The 23,113-nt window shown below is 41.2% G+C and overlaps 1 protein-coding gene and 1 long non-coding RNA gene across 2 annotated transcripts; one reads left to right on the top strand and one right to left on the bottom strand.

Moving 5' to 3' along the window:
* Nucleotides 1-390: 390 nt before the first annotated feature.
* LOC310674405 lies at nt 391-3,870 on the bottom strand. Its single transcript, XR_014509564.1, has 2 exons — nt 3,413-3,870; nt 391-1,528 (listed from the first exon to the last, which is right to left on the bottom strand). It is a non-coding gene; the product is annotated as an uncharacterized lncRNA (long non-coding RNA).
* On the top strand, nt 2,666-21,277 carry SPACA1 (sperm acrosome associated 1). The gene is made up of 7 exons (XM_083433592.1): nt 2,666-3,228; nt 5,003-5,059; nt 9,901-10,002; nt 10,294-10,400; nt 12,594-12,729; nt 18,713-18,833; nt 20,762-21,277. Exons 1-7 carry the CDS (start codon nt 3,075-3,077, stop codon nt 21,000-21,002), a joined length of 918 nt encoding a protein of 305 aa, XP_083289718.1. The 5' UTR covers nt 2,666-3,074; the 3' UTR covers nt 21,003-21,277.
* The last annotated feature ends 1,836 nt before the right edge of the window (nt 21,278-23,113 follow it).

Raw genomic sequence — 23,113 nt, 5'->3', positions numbered from 1 at the left:
TGTATACTTAGCCCAAGGAAGCCTTCCAGGATCCATCACTAGCCCAGAAAAACCTTCATAAAGAGTTAACAAAATGTTTTTTAAAATGTGGTTTCAGGACAGCAGAAGGTTCATTCACAGTAGCTTTCCTGGAGAGAAACAATTGATAAGGTTTACAGTTTATCTACTGATAAAATTATATTTTATTTGAATTAATGTCTTCATTTTATTATCTACTGTGCCCTTGAAACTTTGCAGCATTTGCCTACTAGATCCTCAATCATATTGTAGTTTTTTTGGGAGTAAGTCCAGTTGAACCCAGTAGAACTTACTTCTTAATAGACATGCAGACGATTACACTGTTAGAAGATATAGGTTTAAAAATGCACATTGGCAGAAAGATGAAATACATTTTTATATGCAAAAATTCATTTATTTGAAAAAATTATAAACCACAATAAAAAGGCTTTCCAAGCGGAGTACAAGTAAAATTATAGATAAAACAATAAATTAAATTACAATAAAATGCATTAAACATAAGCACAAATGTATTCTATTCTGTTATGACATCCCTGCAATTTACCATGCTAATATAAAATTTCAGCAAGACCCTTCAATCTAAGGTTGTGACTCTAAGTACATTTATTTGAAAAATTTCCATTGAAAAGAGCATGAAATTACAGGATTGAATACATCTAAAGCTGCAATCTTATGCACATTTACAGTAAACCAAGCCAGTCCCACTTAGCAAAGTGGAACTTACCTCGGAATAAACATGTAGATAGTTGTGCAATTAGTGCATTTATATAGCTTTTTCCATTGTGCAGTAACTTCAAATACATCATTACATTAAACCTTACAACAGCTACCAGGATAGGCATGTAGTATGAGCCCTTTTCTAACACGGAAGGTTAACGCCAATGAATAAGATCTTGTCTTAACAGATAAGTTCATACCTAAGAACTGGACTCAAAAGGTTCCAGTACCCCATTTCAGTAGTCTGCAAGAGCTCATACCACAATAGACCAATTGTATCCAAGACACCATCACAATTTGTGCCTTTCATGAAGAGTCCAGTTTCCCACTTAGATGCATTTATAGTCTCCAGCTAATTATTTGACCACCTCAATGAGTTTCCCCCCAATATGCCATAATCATTATTTTCCTCATTTCCTGGAGGAAAAACGTGTTCAGTTTTCAGAGGTGTTTGAGACAGGGAGTTTTGCTTGCCTTTGTGTGGGAGAAATTACTGGCAGGAAATTAAGCTAAATGAATTAGTTTTGCCCTCTATAGAGAGGTCTGTAATGTTTCCCATCTCACTGCCTTGTCTCAATCCAGCTTTCTGTCAATGTCCACTCCTTTGTTCTCAGAAACCTTTATACTGGTTGACATTTAACTATTCCAGAGGACGATAGCTGTTGTGGCTACTGAAGGAGATAATAATTGAAAAGAGACGGATTTTTTGATAGCTGAAGATTATTTGTTGCCATTGCTTTAAGAGTACCAGCACAAAAACCTTTGATTACAGCTCCCAAATTCAATGGGGAATCTATGAAGAGATAGGATAAAGATGTCATATTGAACATTATCCACACTATTAAATGGATTCCTTATTTCACCAAAATGGCCAAAATCTCCCCCAGCAAGAATGGCACAGAATACCAGATATACAGTAGTTATTAAAATATATAGACTATTTTATCCTAAGGACTCAAGAGTACCTAATATCTATACTTAGTAATAGCTCTTCCTACTTCCTTCCAGAGGCATCTACATTTGTTCTACTGTCAGATGGAGAGACCACAAACACTTCAGAAATAAAACTCAGAATGCAAGTGTTGACAAAGTTAACATGACTACAAGTTATGAATGCCCTGCAGAGGTCAGTTAGCTGTTCATGTGGAACACCGCATTGCAATTAGTCAAAAAAGGATTCGTACTGGTGTGAAAGAATCATGCCAACAATGCAGTGCTCCATCCATACATGAATGGGTTTAGAAATTCTGGGGCAACCAGAGGCCTCATAACAGCCACAATGGGTGGGTCAGCTCAAAGACCTGATGAGATTTCGGATGCTGAGTAGAAGCTAACTGAGCAAAACTCAGAAGACAACCAGCACTTTTGTTATACAGTGGTACCTCGGGTTAAGTACTTAATTCGTTCTGGAGGTCCGTTCTTAACCTGAAGCACCACTTTAGCTAATGGGGCTTCCTGCTGCTGCCGCGCCGCCAGAGCACAATTTCTGTTCTCATCCTGAAGCGAAGTTCTTAACCCGAGGTACTATTTCTGGGTTAGCGGAGTCTGTAACCTGAAGCGTATGTAGCCTGAAGCGTATGTAACTCGAGGTACCACTGTATTCCAAAATGCTAAACAAAAGCCTATGGTTGCATTTTTATACAGTTACCACTTAACTCAAAGGCATTTACTCTGAGTGGGCATGTATAGGACTAAGCTATAAATCCAGAACCGTTAAAAACCAATACAGGATATGCAAGTGGAGAGACCCAGGTTTTGTTTTGACTTGTCTGCTGGCTGTTTATGTGCAATTCTTGCGAAGTGCTTCTCAGGGAGAAAACACTTGAGCAACACCTCCAGAGACACTGCAGATTAGATACCACTCCCTTGGCTGTCAATCCTCCTGCGTTATGGAAAAGCACAAGGTTCTTAAAGGCATTATTAGTGTGTTATCTGAAAATCGTGAGGACAGTTCAGCAGTCTGTTTTAGAAAAGGTGGTGGTTGCGAGGGTGCGAGTTTCTGAGATCAGTAAAGACCCAAAGCACATTTTCTGAAGACCTCCATAGATGGATGGGCTCAGGAGGCAATCCTCAAATACTTTCATATAGGGAGAAGGCGCTACCACCGTGTGTGCATGGGGGGGGGGGGGAACCTTCCAGTTTCGGGGTGGGGAGAAGGAAGAGAAGCAGGATCGGGGCTAGCGGCCTCCTCCTTCCTCGCCCCCACGTCTTCCCAGCGCCGCGTGCCGCTCGAACGCTGAGCAAGGCCTCATTGTGACGCCTCAATGGTTGCCCCTTTGCGAGCGCCTCCGCGCGGCGGGCTCGGCTGAGGGCAAAGGCCGCGGCGGGCGCTGCAGAAAATGGGGTTCTGCAAGGCCGAGGGCACGGGGAAGCTCGTCCTCCGGGTGGGCCTGTTCCTGACGCTGCTGGCCAGCGAGCCCGCGGGCGCCTTCAACGACACCATCTCGGTCGACGTGGCCTTGTCGGAGCCGCTGCTGCATCTGGAGGAATCGGGTGAGCGGCGAGCGGCTCATCCACGTCCGGAGCCTGTCGAGCACGCGGAGGGCGCCCTCTGGAGAGGCGCCCTTTCCCCCCAGCGAGAGCCTCCCTCGGCTCTGTTCGAAGCCCAGTCGGCGGCTGCGAAGGGCCGCCTTTGCACCTCCGCCGTCTTCATTGTGCAAACGGGCCTCTGGCTAACCTGCGCGAGGCAATTTTCCAGGCGAAAGCGCGCCCCTAAGGCAACAGCCCCGCGGCGAGGCTGCTGCTGCTTCTAGCTGCCTCCTCCGCCTCTCTTTTCCCCGGGCCAAGTTCCAGCCTCAGAGGCTGCCCGGCGCTTCCTTTTCGCTCGCTGCGCCGCCCGGCTGCTGCTCTTTGCAGGTCCCGGCAAGTTCCTTCCCATTTCCCCCCTTGAGAAGCTAGAACGATGTTAGGTCAAAGGGAAGGTGTTTCGCGTGTGGAGCCAGCTGTTTGCCAGGCTGAGGGAGAGTCGCGGGTTTTTTGTTTATTGAAAAGTCATTGCTTAATCATCCCTCACTGGGATGCGAGGGCCACGTGCCGTCTTTTATGTCACGAATTGGATGCGCTGTCAGTGAGATAGCGTTGTGCAAGGACTTGCTTTGAAGCCCCAAAGTGGACCATCCCTGCAAGACTGTGACAGTGTACATATTGCTCCTGGCCCATTCTGAGAACACGATGCACTAGATGGGCCATTGGCCTGATCCAGAAGGCTCTTATTACGTTTTTAACTATCCAATGATGATTGTTCATGTGTAAATTTTTTAACATAACTTTTTCCCCCACTAGATGTTAGGCTGCAGTTCTATACACACTTACCCGGAAGTCTGTGCCATTAAACATAATAGGATTTACTTCTGAGTAAACATGCATAGGCTTGTACAGTGGCACCTCGGTTTTAGACTATCTCCGTTGACAAACAGTTCAGTTTCAAATGCTGTAAACCTGGGAATAAATGCTTCAGTTTTCAAACACGCCTCAGAAGTCGAACATGCAATGTGGCTTCCGCAGTGTGCAAGATCCTGAAACCTAGCTGCCAGCTATTGAGTGTTAGTTTTTGAACGTTTCAGAACTTGAACGGACTTCTGGAATAAATTACGTTCGAAAACCGAGGTACCACTGTATTATTGTAACATAGTTTTGATTTAGCAAGCTGAAAAGTATGGCATCCTGCAGTATAATAATGATCTCTACTACATATTTACAATGTGATTCACCAGTCACTGAAATAAAGATAATGTTGTGCTTTTCAATTTCCCTACTGGACTATATTAAAAGAATAAATTATCATGTAGGGATGTACACCCTATTTCTCAAAATCAGTTAATATTTAAATAATGAGATGTGTCCAGCTTGATTTGTTTTAGTATAATTTATTGCTCCAGAAATCCTGGTTTCTTTCCCATTGCTCCACTGAATGAGAAAATGTTATGCTTCAGGTGAAAAGCACTGGGGAAGAATTTCATAACTACAGGTGGGTGAGAGTCACCTAATGAACCCTGTCAATGGAAGTCTTGCACAAGGGCTTCGGCTTGCACAGTGAGGCCTCCCCCCTTCTGCCCCGTCATTCTTCCTGCGCCTGCCAAAATTTGCACTGAGGGGGTTAGGAGAACCTCCAGAACATCATGGGGGGAAGGGATCTTTCCACCTCTCAAGCTGACATGCTTGTGCAGACAGAACATTTGCAATACCACAATGTTGAATTCCACCCTATATTTTCGTATACTTAACTTACTTCTGTAACCTGCTTTTTGTAACTTGGTATCTTTTTCAGAAGCAAATCTGACACAACCCAAGGAAGTAGAATTTGGAGAATGCACGGTTACATGTGGTAAGCAGAAAAGCAGATGGATAAAACATAGTATAATTGGGTGGGTTTTGGTTTTTAAAAAAACTTTTTAGGAACAATATACTAACATTAGCTGTTGAACCATTGTAATTTGCATGCCCTCGTTCACCTTCCATTGATTTCAGTTCTTGATAACTATAATTAACAAAAACAATCCAGTTGATTGTCATTATAAATTTAGGTCAGATCTGTTGTTTTATTAATTTCACAGCCTGCAGGCTCTTTTTTTAAAAAAAAAAACAGCTCCTTTTGTTTATTGGCTCATGGAGCTGCCTTCACCAGAGTAACAATTTTCTCTATTTGTGAACATCTGCGAAACGTTCAGAAGCTGAAAGACCTCCTGATGCATCTCACAGATGTCTTCCCACATACAAGATTTCCAGCCCTATAAAGCAAATGGCTTTTCTGCAATAGTGTATGCTGTATTCATCATACAGCTTATTAGTTGTGCTAAAGGTAGCTGAGGTCTCAAAAATGAGTGGAAAGAGTGATCTCCAATAGGATAACCATTTTCTAGTCAAATATGCCTGTGTTCATGCAGAGCAAATAAAAATAGGATCTCTTACAATGGCTCCGTTTCTCAGGTAGTTCGCAAGAGAAACAAATGTTCATAAACCTGATGGTTATGCCAGAAAGGAAATGTTTACTGCCCCCATCAGTGCAGCATATTTTTGTTATTTTGTGCCAGTAAACATTTTTTATATTATTCTTATGTTCTTTGCTCCAATTAATACTTTTTTTAGCACAGTTTGCGTCCCTTCCTTATTCAAAATTTGAAAAATTTGCAGAATGCTCTCCATTTTGGCAATGTTTCCATACTTTAAGTTACCCACTCCATATATTCACAGGGTTCTTTTAATTATAAATGTAACATTTAAAAAAGAAATATGAACAGTTGGTGTTATAATGAAAGAGTTGCATTCACTGATTGTGTCACTCTCATTTAGAGTGTTTTTTTTATTTTATTTTAAGGTAGCCACATCTATAATTTGGTCTATAGCAGAGAGGCTACTTTGCTGTCCATTCCCCCCAAATCTCAGCAAATCCATGTCTCTTTAATACTGCCCCTCCCCTGAAATGTGTAGAAGCCTCTGTTTCATTGCTTTTCCCAGGATATATTTATGGTAATTGTGCAAATTCACAGTATCCTTTTGATAATTGTTAGAATTCAGTGTTACACATGTGCTCCTAGCTTTTTCCACTTTCTTTTTAAAAAATATAAATGTTTTATACTATGCTGTTGTTTATATTTTATACAGTATCTTAAAGCACTTTGTACATGTTGTCTTGCTTTTCTTCATAACAATCTTGTCAGATAGATTTGTGCAATTCCCATTTTTACCTGATCAGGAAAGCAACATAATCAACTTGAATTACAACTCGTTCTCTCTGCTGAAATCCCAAAATCTGGGCTCATCCATACTGATGTCTAATTTGGATAATAAGCTTCCCGTACAACATTAATTATTCATTGTCCATGTGACATTCTCTACCAAATCCCACACCATACCAGGGATGCTTCAAAAAGGAGAAGATGTGAAATAATCCAGATTTATGGTAGGAAAAGTGGAGGAGAATATCCTAAAGACAACAGAGAATTAATGGAAGTACATTATCTACATTAAAGAACAGTATGAACGAGCCCTCCATTCAGCTCAACTTAACTTTTACCTTTTCTTATTCATTATTTCATCTTTTTTTTACTATGTAGCTGCAAGTTGAACCATTTTTAAATTATCTTCCAGCCATCAATTGTTCTAAATCCTTTTGGCTATGCTTTCTTTCTTCTCAATTTAGCACCTTAACTTAATTGAATTAACATACTGTAGTTCTTCATTCACTTCTCCGTTATTATTGATAAAGCTGTCAGATTAGATGTGGTCTAATGCCACTTAACTGCATGCCTCATTAAAGCCCCAACCCCGCCCCCAAAGGTTGACTTGTTAATACCATTTCACATCCAACCTTCATTGCAAATTACATTGCTAGTTTGAGGGAATTTGAATGAATATCTCAATGGCCATGTTCATTAAAGTCAGTAAACCCAAATGCCTTGTTTTTGATGGAGTGCTAAGCCAAGGATCATGTCTTGTATCTCTCCAGCACAAGTGAGGAGGAGCAAAGCTTGGGCATGGTAAGCCACAGTTAATGGCTTGTCATGATGTTCAGATGCGTCCAATGAGAAAATTGCCAGGATGGAGATAAAAATATCCAACTGGCCAGGCAATAAAAGGAGAAAAAGTAACCAAATGGTGAAACACCAAAGGAACTTGAGATCTTCTGAAACAACCTTCTTAGGACTTGAAATTTAAATTTAGCCTACACAAAGGTTGTTGCCCCTGGCCCATATTTGCTTCATGCATCCATGGTTTCACTGCATGAACACAGAATCTGGCATCTCATACAAGATCTAGCCACCTAGAAAATTGATCTAAATCTATTCCCTGCTCTCTACCCCCAAAGACAAAACCAGGAAAAAGGCTTACCCAGGGCTATTTTCTCACTTTGAATGCGCTTCTCTTATGGATTTGCATCTTGGTCGTGCAAGTGTATCTGAAAATATTTTGTAAATATATGACAACTCCAAATTTATTATTCAGGTAGTTGCAGTTAAGGCAACTTTCCTATTGCACTGGCGTAGCGTGGGGGGCACAAGGGCGGTTGCCTCAAGTGCAAAATTCTTAGGGGTGCAAAATTTCAACACCCGGTGCTGCCTTAATACAGCTGTACTCATCGCTGGGTTCCATTAAAAACGGCTTCTCCATCCAAACCAGGAAATGACCACTTCAGACAACAGTACAACTCTTCTTTTCTTATCTCTGCGAATACGATCTCCTGGGTGATATAAATACTGTTAGGTAGTTGAATGTGCATGCGTACTCCATCCGTTTCACTCTCACTCACCCCTGCTTTGCCACGGGCCTTGGCAACCCACACTACACCACTGCCCTGTGGTGTCAGTTACAGAGGATTTTCACAATTTGAGCTAAGAGGCAGAAAGTCCTCCCTAGTCAAATTCTAGCGCTCCTAGTCCCACCATGCTTTACTCCAAATCTGATGAAGCCATCTTTCTGCAATCACAATTCAATCCCTAGGATTGTACTGTTACCCAGAAGTTTGTATCTTCCTGTTTTCAAGGGAATTTGGATAGTGGAAGTAAAAGGAATCATGAACAGCTGGGAGATTGGAGTTGGGGTTAAGAGTGATTGGTGGCCCAATAAAAGGAGACTGTCAACTCTCTCTCTCTCTCTCTCTCTCTCTCTCTCTCTCTCTCACACACACACACAGTCTGTCCATTTGTCCATCCCTGTTTCAGGACTAAAAGAGAAGCTGTGTCCATTGTTTTCCTTTATTATAGGTATCTCCAGTATCACCCATTATACACCCATTATGTGAGTTTTTAAAAAATCTCTCTCCAAAACAAGAGAAATGTCTTTAATAAAAATGTCAGTTCATTGCTATATACACCTCTGTTTTCTTAACCTTTGAAATGAGAAATTCTCAGCAGCTTAGCATGATTCTCGTTTTGCAACATTTCCAGTAAGTGTTGTTCGTTCCGTCTGCCACTTGAGGTAATGTTACATGTCATATAAGAAATATTACAAAATATATCAGGTTTTCTAGGCATTTAGGGATGCAAAATACCTCACCACAAGGTTGTTGTTTTTTCATATGCATAGGTTGTATTCTGGTTAGGTCACAAAAGGTTTCTTTTCCATCTCCTCCATTCCTTATTCAATAAACAAAATATTTCTATAACGGCTGGCAATCTATTCTGTATTTACTGGGACTAAACATACTATTCTCTCCTCCCTCGCATGCCATGCCATTTGAATGAGCTGGGTACACAGTGTTTGGCAGAAGGAAAAAGAGAAAAGCAAAGAAACACAGCACTTGTGTTGAATATGTTTGTGTTTTTGAAAATAACATGAAGTTCCCAAGTGAAATGTTGATGTCTGAGATCTGCAATTCTTATCTAATCTTAATTACATATAGGTAGTTCTTTTCCCTGTAGGCTGCAACCCTCCACACACTCACTAGGAAGTAAGTGCTCTTTAATTCGGTGGGATTTCTTCCTGAATAAACCTGATAGGTGGAAGTTATGCAGTGCAATCTCTTTTATTATCATTAAAAAACTTGGATAATTTAAAACTGCTTAAAATGGAAGATATCATTAACATGTGGCTACAGTAACAATCAGAATTGAGCTTGCCTCAGAAAGCTTTGATTATGTTGATGAATCCACCAATTAAAGCTAGCACCAAGGTGAGATCAATGTGACATCAGATTTCCTTAATTTGCAAGAGTACTTACCCTCCTTCCTGAGAAGCCCAAATCCTGCAAGGTATTCAGCACTGTAATTTTCCATTGGTATCCATAAGAGTTAAGGATGCTCAGCACCTGATCGGAATGAGCTCATCAGAGCAAAAATGCTCCAGGCACCAGATGGTTGAGGCTTTGAAAGGCCAGGTTCACAGAGGCTGCAAGCTAGCGTTGATATTTAAATTTTAATTAACTTGTTTGTTTTTAGCAATGCATTAAAATGAAAGCGCATATAAAATTCAACTGAAAGGAGAAAGTTTTTACCTTGTGGAATGGATGGGTTACCATCATCTAAGTACACAATAGTCTCAGGCACAAATGGGTGGTATCTTCTAAATTTTGGTTATAAAGAAGACAACTGCTTTTCTGAAGGCCTTTGACAGGGACCAGGGTGTTTTGATTTTAGAAGGTGAACTTAAAGGAGTATCTGCCACAGAGAAAGAGAAAGAAACCAAAACGCAAACAGACATGTAATGCTACCTTTTTCATCTTGATCAAAGGTATTGGCATTCGAGAAGTTATATTAACCAATGGATGCCCTGGAGGTGAAACTAAGTGTATTGTTCGTGTTGAAGAGTGCAGAGGACCAGCAGATTGTGGATGTGAGTAATGATGTAATGGTACAGTTATTCCCAGTTAGCTTCTGTGAATATTCATGCATCATTTCCAAAATGCCATACATTTATTCTGAGGTGGTTTAAAAGTGACATGTCCTGTATTGCTTCTTAGTTAATAGCAGGTTTAAACTTAAAAGCCAGTAACATGCAATTTATAATAATTAAATGATAATTCCACTAACCACAGTCTGTTAGTGGAGTTGTTCCTAGTATTTTGAGGTGTACAATAATGTTTAAGTATTGGTACAAAGTGACTTTTAAAACTATGTTCTGCAGGGGGTAAACCAATTTCTGAAAGTCTTGCTAGTGTGAAGATACCGTGTATTTTTGTACCTCCAGAAAATCGATTTCAGTACATTTGGAAAATGTTGATTCCGGACCAGGTAAGTAATCTAGTTCCATCCTGTGCAATGTATACTGAACTGATTTTATTTCTAATGATTCCACATAAACTTAGGCTTCCTAGAGTGTATTTATTTGCGTATAATATTGTAGATTTATCGATGCTAGAATTTAACTAAGGTTTGAGGGTGTCAAAGATAATTTATTTGGAGGAAATAGCCAGAGCCTAGTGTGTTTTCAGGCATTGCAAGGGGTGTGATAGACCCACCGATAAGCTTCTTCCTGGGACATTGCTATTGGACATTGTAATCCTAGTCCAATCAACAAATGTTAATGAAGTCAGGCAAACTTTTTTTGTGAGGTGACCATCTTTAGCTATAAGGTGTTCAAAGGAAATGGGTGTTAGAAAGGGAATTTATGGAGTCTTCCTCTGAAGATAAACAGAGCTTAGTTTAGGGAAGGAGTTGGCAGTGATGTAATCAGGAAGCAAAGAGGGGCAGCTAAGCTGATACGTGCTCTGCAGAGCAGGGGAGGCTGCAGAGGAAGGATGCTGATGCTACTATGGAATAAGCTGGCATGTTTTAGAGTGCTGCTGCTGTGAGCCCCTTCATTGAAGCTTCAGGTTGTGTATATGTGTAAATAAACCATATATCATAAAGACACTGTAGCCTCCGTTGTGCCTCATTGCCAAAAGAAACACAAACCCTGGTTTAGTGCCAAGACCCCTGGAATCTTGTGCACCGTTCATTAGAGACTGAGGTGGCGTGGAACAATATTAATAGATACTGGAGCTCACCTTATGCCAGTGACTCTTGCATGACCACGTGCTCTTTTTTTTCTTCTACACTTGTATACCAAGGTACACATACATCCAAAAGACACATTGGTTTCTTTAATCTGGAGTTGTAGTATGCTACGAAATAACAGCAGCTCCTGAAAAGGGGAATGAGATGACAAGTCAGGGTCTAGAGCACTTGAATGCATGATTTAAAGCAAAGATAGGCAAATAAGTGTGTTGTGCATTTAGAGGAGAGCAGAAATGATTATGTTAAAACTGTAGAAAAGGCAAGCACAAGAGAAGATTGGGTGAGGAAAAGAAGTATGTGAGAGGTATGGCAAGTTCTATAGGTATAAGCTATTGCCACATAAGGAAATGGGAGGGAATAGAGTCCAAGCAAAATGAGAAAATGGTCCAAAATCTAAATTGCACATTTCCTGAAGTGGAGTGAGTAGCTTCTTGGAAAGTTAAGTAAAAGAGAGAAGAGACTGAGTTGGAGATATGAGATTATAGCACATGTATTGCCTCTCTCAAGGTGGGGTGTGTGGGTTCGGGTGCGCGCACTCTCAGCAGTCTGCCATAAATGAGGCCATTGTTGTCTTATTCACAAACCCAGGTATCAGTAGTGGGTGATGTGGTGTGGCAGCAGTGCTCACCTGACCTTCTGGCAGCTGAGTCACTCCTGCTTAGTAAGAGATCTCCAGAAGAGCAAACATGAACACACACAAACACAGTGACAGCATGACTGGCTCTCTTGCAATACGTGGCAAGTTACACCATATGCATCCATATACCACCAAAATTTGTCATCTAATTTAGAGGAGAAAATACATGATACACAAATGTGTATCAAAAGGTGTGTGGCAAACCTTAATTTTTACTTTGTTGTACTCCTCATCTAGGCAGCACTCTTTCCCTCCACCATCCTCGGTCCCATTCCCCAAGGAGCTGAAACTCTCCCAGTGTAACAAACACCTTTCCATATACCCACACTTCTATTGCACTTCTTCCTCCATGCTGGAAATGAATAAAATTGTCGTTCCTTAATCAAATTCTGAGCCTTAACTACTCCCAGCATAGAGAGCATGGAAGGGGAGAGGGCATGGCAAGTTACAAGAAAGCCATTGCTTTCATGCAATTCCTTCCTTAATTTAAAACAATATTGATGAAAGAGGCTTTCCATTTAATTGGTCCCACACAGATTTTGTGTTTTCCAGAGAAGAATTAACAATCGTCCAAAATTTATGGGTCACCTGACATTGCCTATCCACTGAAGAACTGAAGGGGAAAATAAAAAGTTGGCAATTTCAGATAGTTTATGGTTTAGGATATATCAGGAGGGATCACTGAAGCACCAGGAAAGAAAGAAAAGCGCCCCCCCCCAAATTGTCACATAGTACATTCTTCGTTATGAGATAATCCAACTTTGTCTTTTTTGTCACCTTTGAATTGATAGCAATCACTCATTCTTCCTAATGATTCAGCTATTCTGGAGGTACACAGAGATACCCACCCCGTTGCGTTTGAGTGCGATACAATAGAAAACGATGAATTGATTGCATCTGTAAAATATACAGTGTACACAACAGCTGGTAAGTTCACGGAAGTTCATAAATATTTAGTCAGACGTTGCTTGTGTTAAATTAATCTTTATGAGAAGATCTTCACTCTCCACTTGTAGTTTGCAAACTACAAATGGAGCAATCCGGTAAACATGTGATGTTTCTTGTACTCTGCAGGAAGTGGAGGCCGGAGGGAATAGTGTCTATGGCGCAGACTCCATTAAAATGACTGGGCAATGTGCTCACCGCCAGCACTTGATGCACTGCACCCATATCAAGCAGACTGTTTTGGAAAAGCAGTGTTTTAATTGAAAAACATATATGCTGATTTATTTTAAAACTTCCTTATCTGTTAATTTGTTACTGTACTGCATTAATCTGCATATCTTTTGTGCTTTCCCCCCTCACTGATTTCAAAAGACAGAAAGATCAGGCAATTTAACAGAAGCAGCTGTTGACACCTTGTTCAATTCTCCCCAGGCCCTCTGTTGTAATCTTTCAATGCCGCAGAGTAAGGATTTAACTGATGTACTTCTTGCAGCTGTCATCTTGAATTTTACCACTCAAAGTAGATATCAGTTCCAGAGCTTCAAAGAAGCCCATCAGCATGAGAATATCATAATTTCCCCCCATTTCTCCCACAAGAGTTCTCTTCCCTGTGCTATTGCAGTTAAAATACCCATGTCACTGGGTTGAGGCAGCAGTGGTTATAGGGGTTCCTGAAAAGGGGTTCTCTTAAAATGACATCTTATCAAGATGAAAATGATTGGTATGTGTGTCTGTTTGCCACATAGACATGGCTACGTGGAACAGAAATCTCCTTATGAGAACACACCCATAACTGAACTTTGTGAAATGGACAATGGCCTTCAGACTGGTAAACAAAAACTAAAAAGAATCACTACGGGATTAGATATATGTGATTGTATTGTTGCTAAAGGGATAACTTTTCTGTGGAAGCTACCCTATATGATGTCATTGTTGTTTTTATTCTGGTTTTAGGATTGTATTTTTTTAAAAAATACTGTTTACATTTGTAGGGCCTGTTCCATTTGCTGGTCTTTTGTTTACCCCTTATTTTCCCCTTATGTGTTTTTTTAAAGGAAATAGCTAAAATTCAGGGCGGCCCAACTTTCATACCAAGTGGGCTGAAAGAGTACATTGATATGGAACCTGCGGGCTGCACAAAACCTTCTCACGTGTGTGTGTGTGTGTGCGCTATGCAAAAATCACAATGTGGGAAAAACTATGAAGCCAGCCAATGCTTCTCTCGATTCCTGCAGCTCCTGTTAATTCTGCTGGCTCAGCTCTCCCCTGCCTCCTAGAGGAGGCAGCAGATCACAAGAGCAGGCTTCAGCAAAAATCACGATGCAGGAAAAACCGTGAAGCCAATGCCTCTACATAGCTCCATCCTTATTTCAGACTTATCAATTGTCTGAGCCAGTCGGTCTTTGCTTATCTTCTTGTTACTGAGTAACTCATGAATCCCAGAGACCAGTAAAAAGCATTATGTTTGGTCAGCTTCAAAATGCATTTAATCTGGGCTGCTGTGTCTTCATGGATAGAATGTGTTGAGCTGTGTCTGTGTCTCAACTGTTGAGCTGTGTCTGTAGGCTTCTTCTGATCCTTGCTCACATACTCCTGTCCTGAGCATTTGCATTGATGCGTCAGCTTGTGAAGCTAGTGCACATCCCTGATGGTGTGTGTCATTTTTCATGACACTTCAGTGGTGTTGCCTTTGGTACAGCCCCATCCTAAACATTGGTGTGTCTGCCAAAGCAACATGCATATGCATGCATATACACCCTTCAGTAATGATTGCTGAGAGCCATCGTCTCTTGAAATGAAGAGTTTGGAGGTGGAGAAGAAAACTGGATTATCAGAACAATCTGCTATCAGAACAGAGCTGCTTTGGGCTCTGTTCTGTTGCTAATGGTTCTTCATACCATTAGGACCCCTATAATGACATTAGCTTGGAAACTGAATCTAGGCTCAATTGTACACTCTGCAAATAGAATCTCCTTTCGGAGGAAAGAAGGCAGGAATTAATTCAAGTGATGACATCTTGCATTAAAAATCGAGGATTTCTTTTTTTTTAAAAAAAGGAACTATAGGAGGGATGGTACCACTTTATTCTCAGGTGGTGCGTAAATGATATAATGTTGTGCCTGGTGGGAAATTTTCCTATAAGAGATTACTGTATTTTTTGCTCTATAAGACTCACTTTTCTCCTCCTAAAAAGTAAGGGGAAATGTGTGTGCGTCTTATGGAGCGAATGCAGGCTGCGCAGCTATCCCAGAAGCCAGAACAGGAAGAGGGATCGCTGCTTTCACTGTAGAATATTTTTTTCCTTGTTTTCCTCCTCCAAAAACTAGGTGCATCCTGTGGTCTGGTGCGTCTTATAGAGCAAAAAATACGGTATAACTGTGTTCTTGCTCAAAACGTGTGTTGCAGCAGTTTTTAGTGTAGTTTTGGAGACAACAGGGAGATGAGTGGATAGGTGTGTCAAAAGAGCAGGAAGAATCTACATGAACAATTGCTCCAATTTCTAAGGGGTGTGTGTGTGTGTGTGTTAGGATAAAGCTGGTATAAACGAAGAGCTATCCATAAGGAGTATTTTGCACAGGATGATTCGTTTCTCATTAATGCTCTATTAATTCCTCATCATTGGTGAGGTTCTCTGTTTGGTTTTCAGCAGAGGCCTAGGCTCATAGGTCCTGGCTCTTCTCAGCAGAAATTGGAAACCCCTCCCTCCATGTCTTTTCAACTTCTTCTGGCTATTGCAAAGAAAATCACCGTAACTGTTAATGGTATTCTGCATCAGGCAACCTTTCTACTGCACGGTTGCTCTGTTCCATACTCCAGCCTATTTTGGGTCTTAGCTTACTTCTGACAAAGCGAGTGACATAAGGCAGTTTATTCATGTTTTCTGATAATAGTTCTGTGTGGGAGGGAGTGTGTTGTAAGTGAAGGGGATTATTCTCCTCCTCTTGCCATGGGAAGAGACAGCCAGACAAGATCCAGAGCGTGCCTCTTGTGCCATCACCCGTGTGAGCGAGTGAGTGTGTGTTGGCAACCACAGGGGAGGAGGTGGAGGCAGCAGCTGGCCAGTTTTCAGAAAGGACAGCTCACCCACATTAACGTGATATCCAGTTGGCTGTGCAGAGGCAATTTTTGTAGCGTAGCTTTCATTCAGGTCATTTCCTGTGCAGGCAGGGTCTATGGCATTGCAGCACATTGCCCTGGAAAGTGCAAGCAACTTACTCAGAATGATGCTCAAGAAATAACATGTTCTCAGTAAACTGCTCCAAGAAGATAGCAAGAGAAGGGCCAAAGCACATGTTAAATTAGCTACCTACCTGCATCTTTAAGTCTAGAGGGGCCAGGGGTGGCCCTCTTGGCCACCTCCTATTATTCCAGTTCACCTTTAGCCCCTTACACTTCCAGTTTGTGTGTGTGTCTCCCACACTTCCATGGCAACCTTATTCTTATGCAAGTCAGCACCTAGTTAAGGACAAAGGCTAATATAACCCCTCCTCCCCATGCTAGCAATCTGGTTTTTAAGAAACCTAAAAGCACAGATATAGAGAGAGAGCGAGAGGGAGCGTGCTATTGTAACATGTAGTTTGGCCCTAAGATCATCTTGCCTTTGAATAATGTGACACATCAAAATGTGTTTGGCAAGCCATATTGTTCTATATTTTCTGTTTTGAGCACATTGTTGTATTGCTGCCTTGTCTCATTTTCCTTGTAGGGCTGCAGCCGCCTCCTTTTCTATTCAGGATGGAGTTAACACACTAAAATTGAGCTTATATAGAAAACGTTGGTTTGTTTCCAGTAATGCAGTCTTTCCCATGCTATCCCTCCTCTAAAGATAAAAGAATTATAATGATTTTGGAACAAAGAGTCTGTCTTGGCATTCTGTTCCTTTTAACAGACCTGACGTCATTTGCACAAGGGGGGAGTTTACTTTGAACTGTGAGAATGCAGTATTGTGAACTAGGTAGTGTTGCAAACTAGGTCATCTTGCTTGCTGGATTATTCCACGGTATTTACAGTAGTGTTTAGAAGCAGGAATTCATTATGCTACATTCTGTACTAGCAGACATTTCCTGCCTCCTGCCAGAATCTCAAGCCTTTGGAGGCCTTAAGAAAAGGATTTAAGAGAATCTCTGTGTAATATTGTATGGTTATAAATCCTAGTTCAGAAACAGAAAGGATTGTGTTCTGCTAGCACACTCGATTGTTTGTAGCAGCTCAGAAAATATATACTACAGGTGAACACTATTTTATTTGATACCTTGGTGCAGAGGGGGGTATGCTCACAATGAATTTTAAAATTAAGTTTTATTTGTGAGCTGCATTTAAAATATTGAGTGGTAGGGTAAAAATCCACCAAACAAACAAACAGCATGTTCAGAAGAAGTTAAATGCAGCAACCTTTTGCCTAACTCACCTGGTTGCCAGACAGCAAGGAATTCCCTGCAAGTGGGTGAGGTTGTTCCATGCTACCTGCTGAATGAGCATTAAGCCTGATTTGTTTGCGGAGAGATTAGACAGGGCGTGCTATTTAACGAGCATTCATTCTGATCTGTTGGTGGGGAAGTTACACTACAGTTGCACCAAGCAAGTGTTGTCCCACAATTCCTGGCACATTTCCCTATCGCTTTCCTTTATTGCAAGGGGTCTGCTGAGGAGGGGGCTTGCAGGAGGCTGGCAGAGGGATAGGTCACCCTGTCTCTTCCTCTGCATTTCCATGCTGGTCCCAATGCAGGGGACAATGTATTCCTTCTCTGCCACCCTGTTCAGTCTTTGTGCTGGCCATGGTGGAAGGGAAGCCCCTTCCTCTGCAGCCTGCATGGAAACACAGTGCCACCCCTCCAGCGCTAGCTCACGTGGCAGAAGGCAATTCCCTGCCCCCCTCCCTGAAAGGAAATGCAGGATACTAGGGTTCTATCAGGCTAGTAACAAAAAAATAAAATAAGAGTGCACGGTAATAATATTTGTGGGCTTGTTTTCATGGTTATGGTGCAGCCGTCCTGGAGCTATCACTTAAAAATAAAAACAGAACAGCAATACATAAAAGCAAAGTAAGCTGTGCATAGGAAACTAGGTTGTCCTGAGAAGGCTAGAGTGCAACTGCTCACGCTTTCTGCATGCATGTAGTTAGGCGAGCATCAACCACAAGAAAGCTTTACCTGTGATTTTTTTAAAAAAAGGCCTTATTCTTTGCCACATTTCTTTCCACCCCATGGTGACCAACAGTGATATGTATGACAACACTGTGGTGCTGGTTTTTAATTCACCTTCCACCAAACCAGGGCAGCTCCACTAGTAGGTGAAAATAATCATCGCTAGGTATGATGTCTGAAAGCTTCCTTGGCTGATTTATCTGGTTTCAGGAACTAAGTCATCAGCTGGTGGATGCCACTTTTTCCAAGGGTTGCTTTGCTCAGAGGCATTATTTGGACCTACCCCTTTAAATCTTACTGTTTCAAACTGCGGCTGAATTTTATTACTTCTGATGATCAACATTTTATTTACATAAGCTATCCTAACCTTACACTCATTAGCATGTTATATAAGAGCATTTTAAAGGTCTACTGCAATATACTGTGTCTCTTTTGTAAATAGAAGTGATGTTCTAAGTTCTTGTGCTTATTTACTTGTTTAGTTCCTCCATATGTCGGTTCTTTAAAATTCCTGCTGCTGTGCTCTGAATCTTTCCTGGTGTCTTGCACTCTTTCAAACCGTGCACAGGGATGGTACATAGTAGTGACATAACAGTTTTGCTTAAGGTTATAGTGCATAATGATCTGCCTTGTGATGCCTGCCTTTTAAAAGGTGCACCTTTTGTACAATTTAGAATTGCTTTCTTATGTCACAGAAAAACTTAGTGGAGATTTCTATAAAACATAACAAAGCATATTTAAAAAGAACCCTTTTTTATTTTCATCCTTTTCAAAATTCTGTTTACCAACATTTCCATAATAACAGTTTTGCCTTTCTTTAGAGTTGGAAACAAGAAGGTTGAAGAAGCCAAATACAGATATAGTTTTGGTGTTTGTCCTCATAACTGGAGTTATTGTTTGTGTTGGCGTGGTCTTTGCAATAATCTTCATCATCCTTAATTGGTAGGTAAACAGTGTTAAACTGAAACAGACTTTGCAGTTGGGTAACAACGAACTGTCACATTATGGCTGCAACAAGCACCATACCTTTTAAAGCAAATTACATCACCCAAAGAATCCTGGGAGGTGTAGTTTGTTAAGGGATGCTGGGAATTGTAGTTCTGTGCAGGGCAAACCACTGTTCCCAGGATTCTTTGGGGGGAAGGTCATGTGCTTTCTGTTTATGGCATTTATGTTGCAGAAGCCAAGTTCAGTACTGGTCAGGAGATTGTATATGATGATGTAAGAACTCCAGAAGTTATATGCAGTACAGTACAAATATTTTGTGGAAAAGGAGGGTACTAGGGCAGACATACACTCTGGCAATGAGGCGTGAAAGCAGGCTTTCTAACTGTGCCAACTACAAGCATCTCCATACTTTAGGTGGGAAGACAAGAACAATCCACACATAGTTGCTTGTTGCGAAATGACATTCATAGAAAGAGCTGCCTCACTCAAGAATCTGTCTCCCAGAGCAATTGTTTGATGTAACTTTGTTTATAAGGCTGGCCAGGGGCTTCTAGATGCAGGTAAAGGTAAAGGGACCCCTGACCATTAGGTCCAGTCGTGACCAACTCTGGGGTTGTGGTGCTCATCTCGCTTTATTGGCCAACAGCTTCCGGGTCATGTGGCCAGCATGACTAAGCCGCTTCTGGTGAACCAGAGCAGCACATGGAAACGCCTTTTACCTTCCCGCTGCAGCGGTACCTATTTATCTACTTGCACTTTGACGTGCTTTCGAACTGCTAGGTTGGCAAGAGCAGGGACCGAGGAACGGGAGCTCACCCCATCACAGGGATTCGAACCGCCGACCTACCGATCAGCAAGTCCTAGGCTCTGTGGGTTAACCCACAGCGCCAACCACGTCCCTTCTAGATGCAGTTATGAATCTGGTTTAGCTGGTAACAAACAGTAAAGAATAGGTGAACCTGCAAAACTAGCAAAGGCATTACAAACAAAACAAAACCCTGAGGAGACCTTTAAAGGGGAAGAGGAACTGTTCCAGATACAGGAAGCATCATGGCAGATTGCAAGCAGAAAAATGGAAGAAATGAATAAAGGAAGCTGCTGGTGGGGAAATTGGCTCATGAGGCATGGAAAGGGTGAGAAGTAGAATAGGAGGAAACGAGAGAAGAGAGCATTAGAAGTGGAGAGGTCAAGAATTTAAATGCCAGTACTGTATCTAGAGTGACATTCGAAGAATGGTTGAAAAGCTTTCATTTTAATGTGATAAGGTTTGTGCTATAGTATGCTGTCTGTTTGGCTGAAGACAGAAAATAGCTTTTTTAGAGAGATAAAGGGGAAGGATGATGCTTTGCATGGCTCAGTCTTAGGTGGACCAATTGTCCGATCCAGGGCTTGTCCCCACTTCTTCTTGTCCTACTGCTTGCAACCCCTGCTCATCAAAAACCAATATTTAGTGCTCAGTCAGAGCAAACAGCTATTTAGGTTTTCTCCAGATTGATGTTTGCTCTGATTTAGCACTAAAAAGTGGGGTTTTCCTGGGACCCACGCATGGGACAAGTGTGGATGAGCCCTCGGTGTGAGGTAGCTTCATCTGTTCCATTGCTCATAATGGATACACTCCTCTGGTGAACAAGGTTTAGAGGTAGAACCGTTTTCTGACCAGAAGTCCAGAACAGGGCAGAAGAAAAGCTTGTGTACACCTTTGGAAGTGATGCATAGCTGTCAACTTTTCCCTTTTCTTGCGAGGAATCCTATTTGGAATAAGGGAATTTCCCTTTAAAAAAAAAGGGAAACGTTGACAGCTATGCCCTTAACCTTTATTCAAGACTTTTAAAAAAGTATTTTCTGTCTCGAGCCTGCTTTTTCAAAATGACACAAAGACAGGTGGCTTTTGTCTTATGATCTGGTTGCGGCTTATCTTGTAGGGCTGCTGTCAAAATGTTCTGGCAAACAAAAGTTTGGCGAAGCAGAGAGGAGCCAAGCTCAAGTTCATTGAGGACGTCATCGGGGCAGTTCACCGCAGTAGACCAGATGTCGCAACTAGACAACAATGCAGGAGAACCGGTTTCTACTTACCAGGAGTGGACTGGACCATCAAGAGGCAGCGAAGGAGGAGGGGGAGGGGGAGGAGGAGAAGGAGGAGATGCAGACAAGGGGAATTACTAGAAAAGAGAGATTATTTTATAAAAGGGAGAGATTAAAGTATGCTCGATATATTAAGAGTACCAGGTCTGAGAAGTGCTTTTTGCCGCTCTGATTAAGCTTGGTTGTGAACATTGAGACAGTAGTGGGAAACAGCATCAACCAGACTTAAGGACTGATTTCTGCTGTCAAGATTGGTCTGGTTCATCAGGAGCCTCTGCCTTTCTGTGCTGTTGAACAGCCAAAGTGAGATGTTTTCGCATACCCAAACTCGCACAATAAAATACATTGGCACTCCAGTTCTTAATATCTATGCTGGTGTATCTGTCTGTGACATAGTTCATGCTTTGTGAGATGGTGATAGTAGAATTAGGCTAGAGCCCCAAACCCTGATCCACACTGGTAGAGGGGGTTAAGATCCAGAAGACATCTCCACCTGCTGGTCTTGAAATTATGGCGCAAGCAATGCTCTGAGATGGGGTCTCTGTGTTGTGCCATACTGGCTGGGGTGGGTAGCAGGGTTTCAGAGGGCTCCACCATTTCTTACTGCCACCGTTGCTTCCTAGCCAGACTTAAGATCACTCTGTTATTGACTGATACTCCAATAAATTTCATGCTGGCACAGGTGCATGCAGACCATAATCAAGCACAGGTCTTTGCACCTTTTAAGCCCATTAAAATCAATGGGTCTAAATTTCATATATATTTACAATTTCCAGTTATACATTTTCCACAATAAAATATCCAATAAGATAGTACATTCATTGACTTCTCCTTTCATTGTTCTTTTAATTTTCCCATTATTACTTCATATTCTATTCCAACCATCTAATCCTGCTAACTTTTTCACTTGTTTACAGTTATCTTCCAGATACTCCACAAATATTTTCCATTCCTCTCTATGAACTCTATCTTGTTGTTCTCTTATTCTGCTTTAGACCTGCTAACTGCATACCCCATCCTTTTAAGATGCCATTCCGCCTTTGGGACCTCTCCCACCCTCCATTTTTGGGCTAACAAAATCCGAGCTGCTGTAGTTGAATACATATTTTTTCTGGCCCCTGGGAACGTCTGTCTGCGCTATTCCTAGAAGAAATGCCTCTGTTTTTTGGGAGGGGGGAATGTTCTTTTAAACAATTTTTTCATCTCATTCTAAATCATTTCCCAATAATCCTTAACTATTCTTCATGTCCACCACATATGATAAAACGTTCCTTCTGCTTTCCAACACATACTTAATTCAGATTTGTACATATTCGCTAATTCACTCGGCATTGGGTACCATCTATATATCATTTTCATGTAATTTCCCTTCACAATGGGTCTAAATTTCAGTTGGAATACAGCATTGACATTAGCAGCCTACACAAAGAACATTTCATATCATGTCACTTGTCCTGTCATCAACCTTCCTTTCCTGAAATGTTAAAACCTCAGGGAAGTCTGAGTACCATAACTTTAGTTACTGCAGAAGAGGGAGCAATGTTACACGTTTGCAAATTGAGACAAAAAGATTTGTGCTTGAAAATGACTGTGTAGGGGAAATAAACCTTGTATTCTCAATTCCCTTTAATAAATTCCCTTTTCTGGCAGCACATTTTTATAGATCAAGTTGAGCCCCATTTTGAATTCATGGCTGCAGAACTGTTAAATAGTAAAACTATATCACATATTTTCAGTTTTATAGAAAGCAAAACTTCCAGGGGGAGGGAGGGAGAGAATAGACTGTTGAAAGTAGCAACCGTTGACATTTAATGGGGACTCAGAGTAGCTGCAGCATTAACAGCTGTGCTGGAAATTTTATAAAAGAGTTTATGCCAAATACACAAAAGTATAGACAGAACTGGTTTTCAATAACCAGAAAGCTCATTATTAAACATTTGTTCATTTTTTAAAAAGGGAACTAATCGAAGGAAAAACACATAAGGTTTATTTCCAAAGTTCAGATATTTGTGCAGATGTTCTAATTGCACCCCCTGTGTCTCTTTAAAAGAGCTTATCAACATTTTTCATAATTGTATGTTTTTGGTTTCTTTTTAAAGAGAAAAAGAAAAGAAAAATGAACACTAACCATTACTTCCCCTAGAACTCTGCATTTAAAACTGGCAACTATTTGAATCACTGAGATGGGCAAT

Source organism: Podarcis tiliguerta, assembly GCF_965153285.1.
Source record: "Podarcis tiliguerta genome assembly, chromosome: 3".
Classification (NCBI taxonomy): Eukaryota; Metazoa; Chordata; class Lepidosauria; order Squamata; family Lacertidae; genus Podarcis; species Podarcis tiliguerta.
Note: the sequence above shows the minus strand (reverse complement) of the source record. Positions and strands in the feature narration are given on the sequence as shown.

Excerpts from the sequence above, each read along its gene's own strand:
- SPACA1 (XM_083433592.1), top strand. The coding sequence starts at position 3,075 with ATGGGGTTCTGCAAGGCCGAGGGCACGGGGAAGCTCGTCCTCCGGGTG. Across the intron at positions 5,060-9,900 it reads AGAATGCACGGTTACATGTG|GTATTGGCATTCGAGAAGTT; the intron begins GTAAGCAGAAAA and ends TCTTGATCAAAG. Across the intron at positions 10,003-10,293 it reads AGGACCAGCAGATTGTGGAT|GGGGTAAACCAATTTCTGAA; the intron begins GTGAGTAATGAT and ends TATGTTCTGCAG.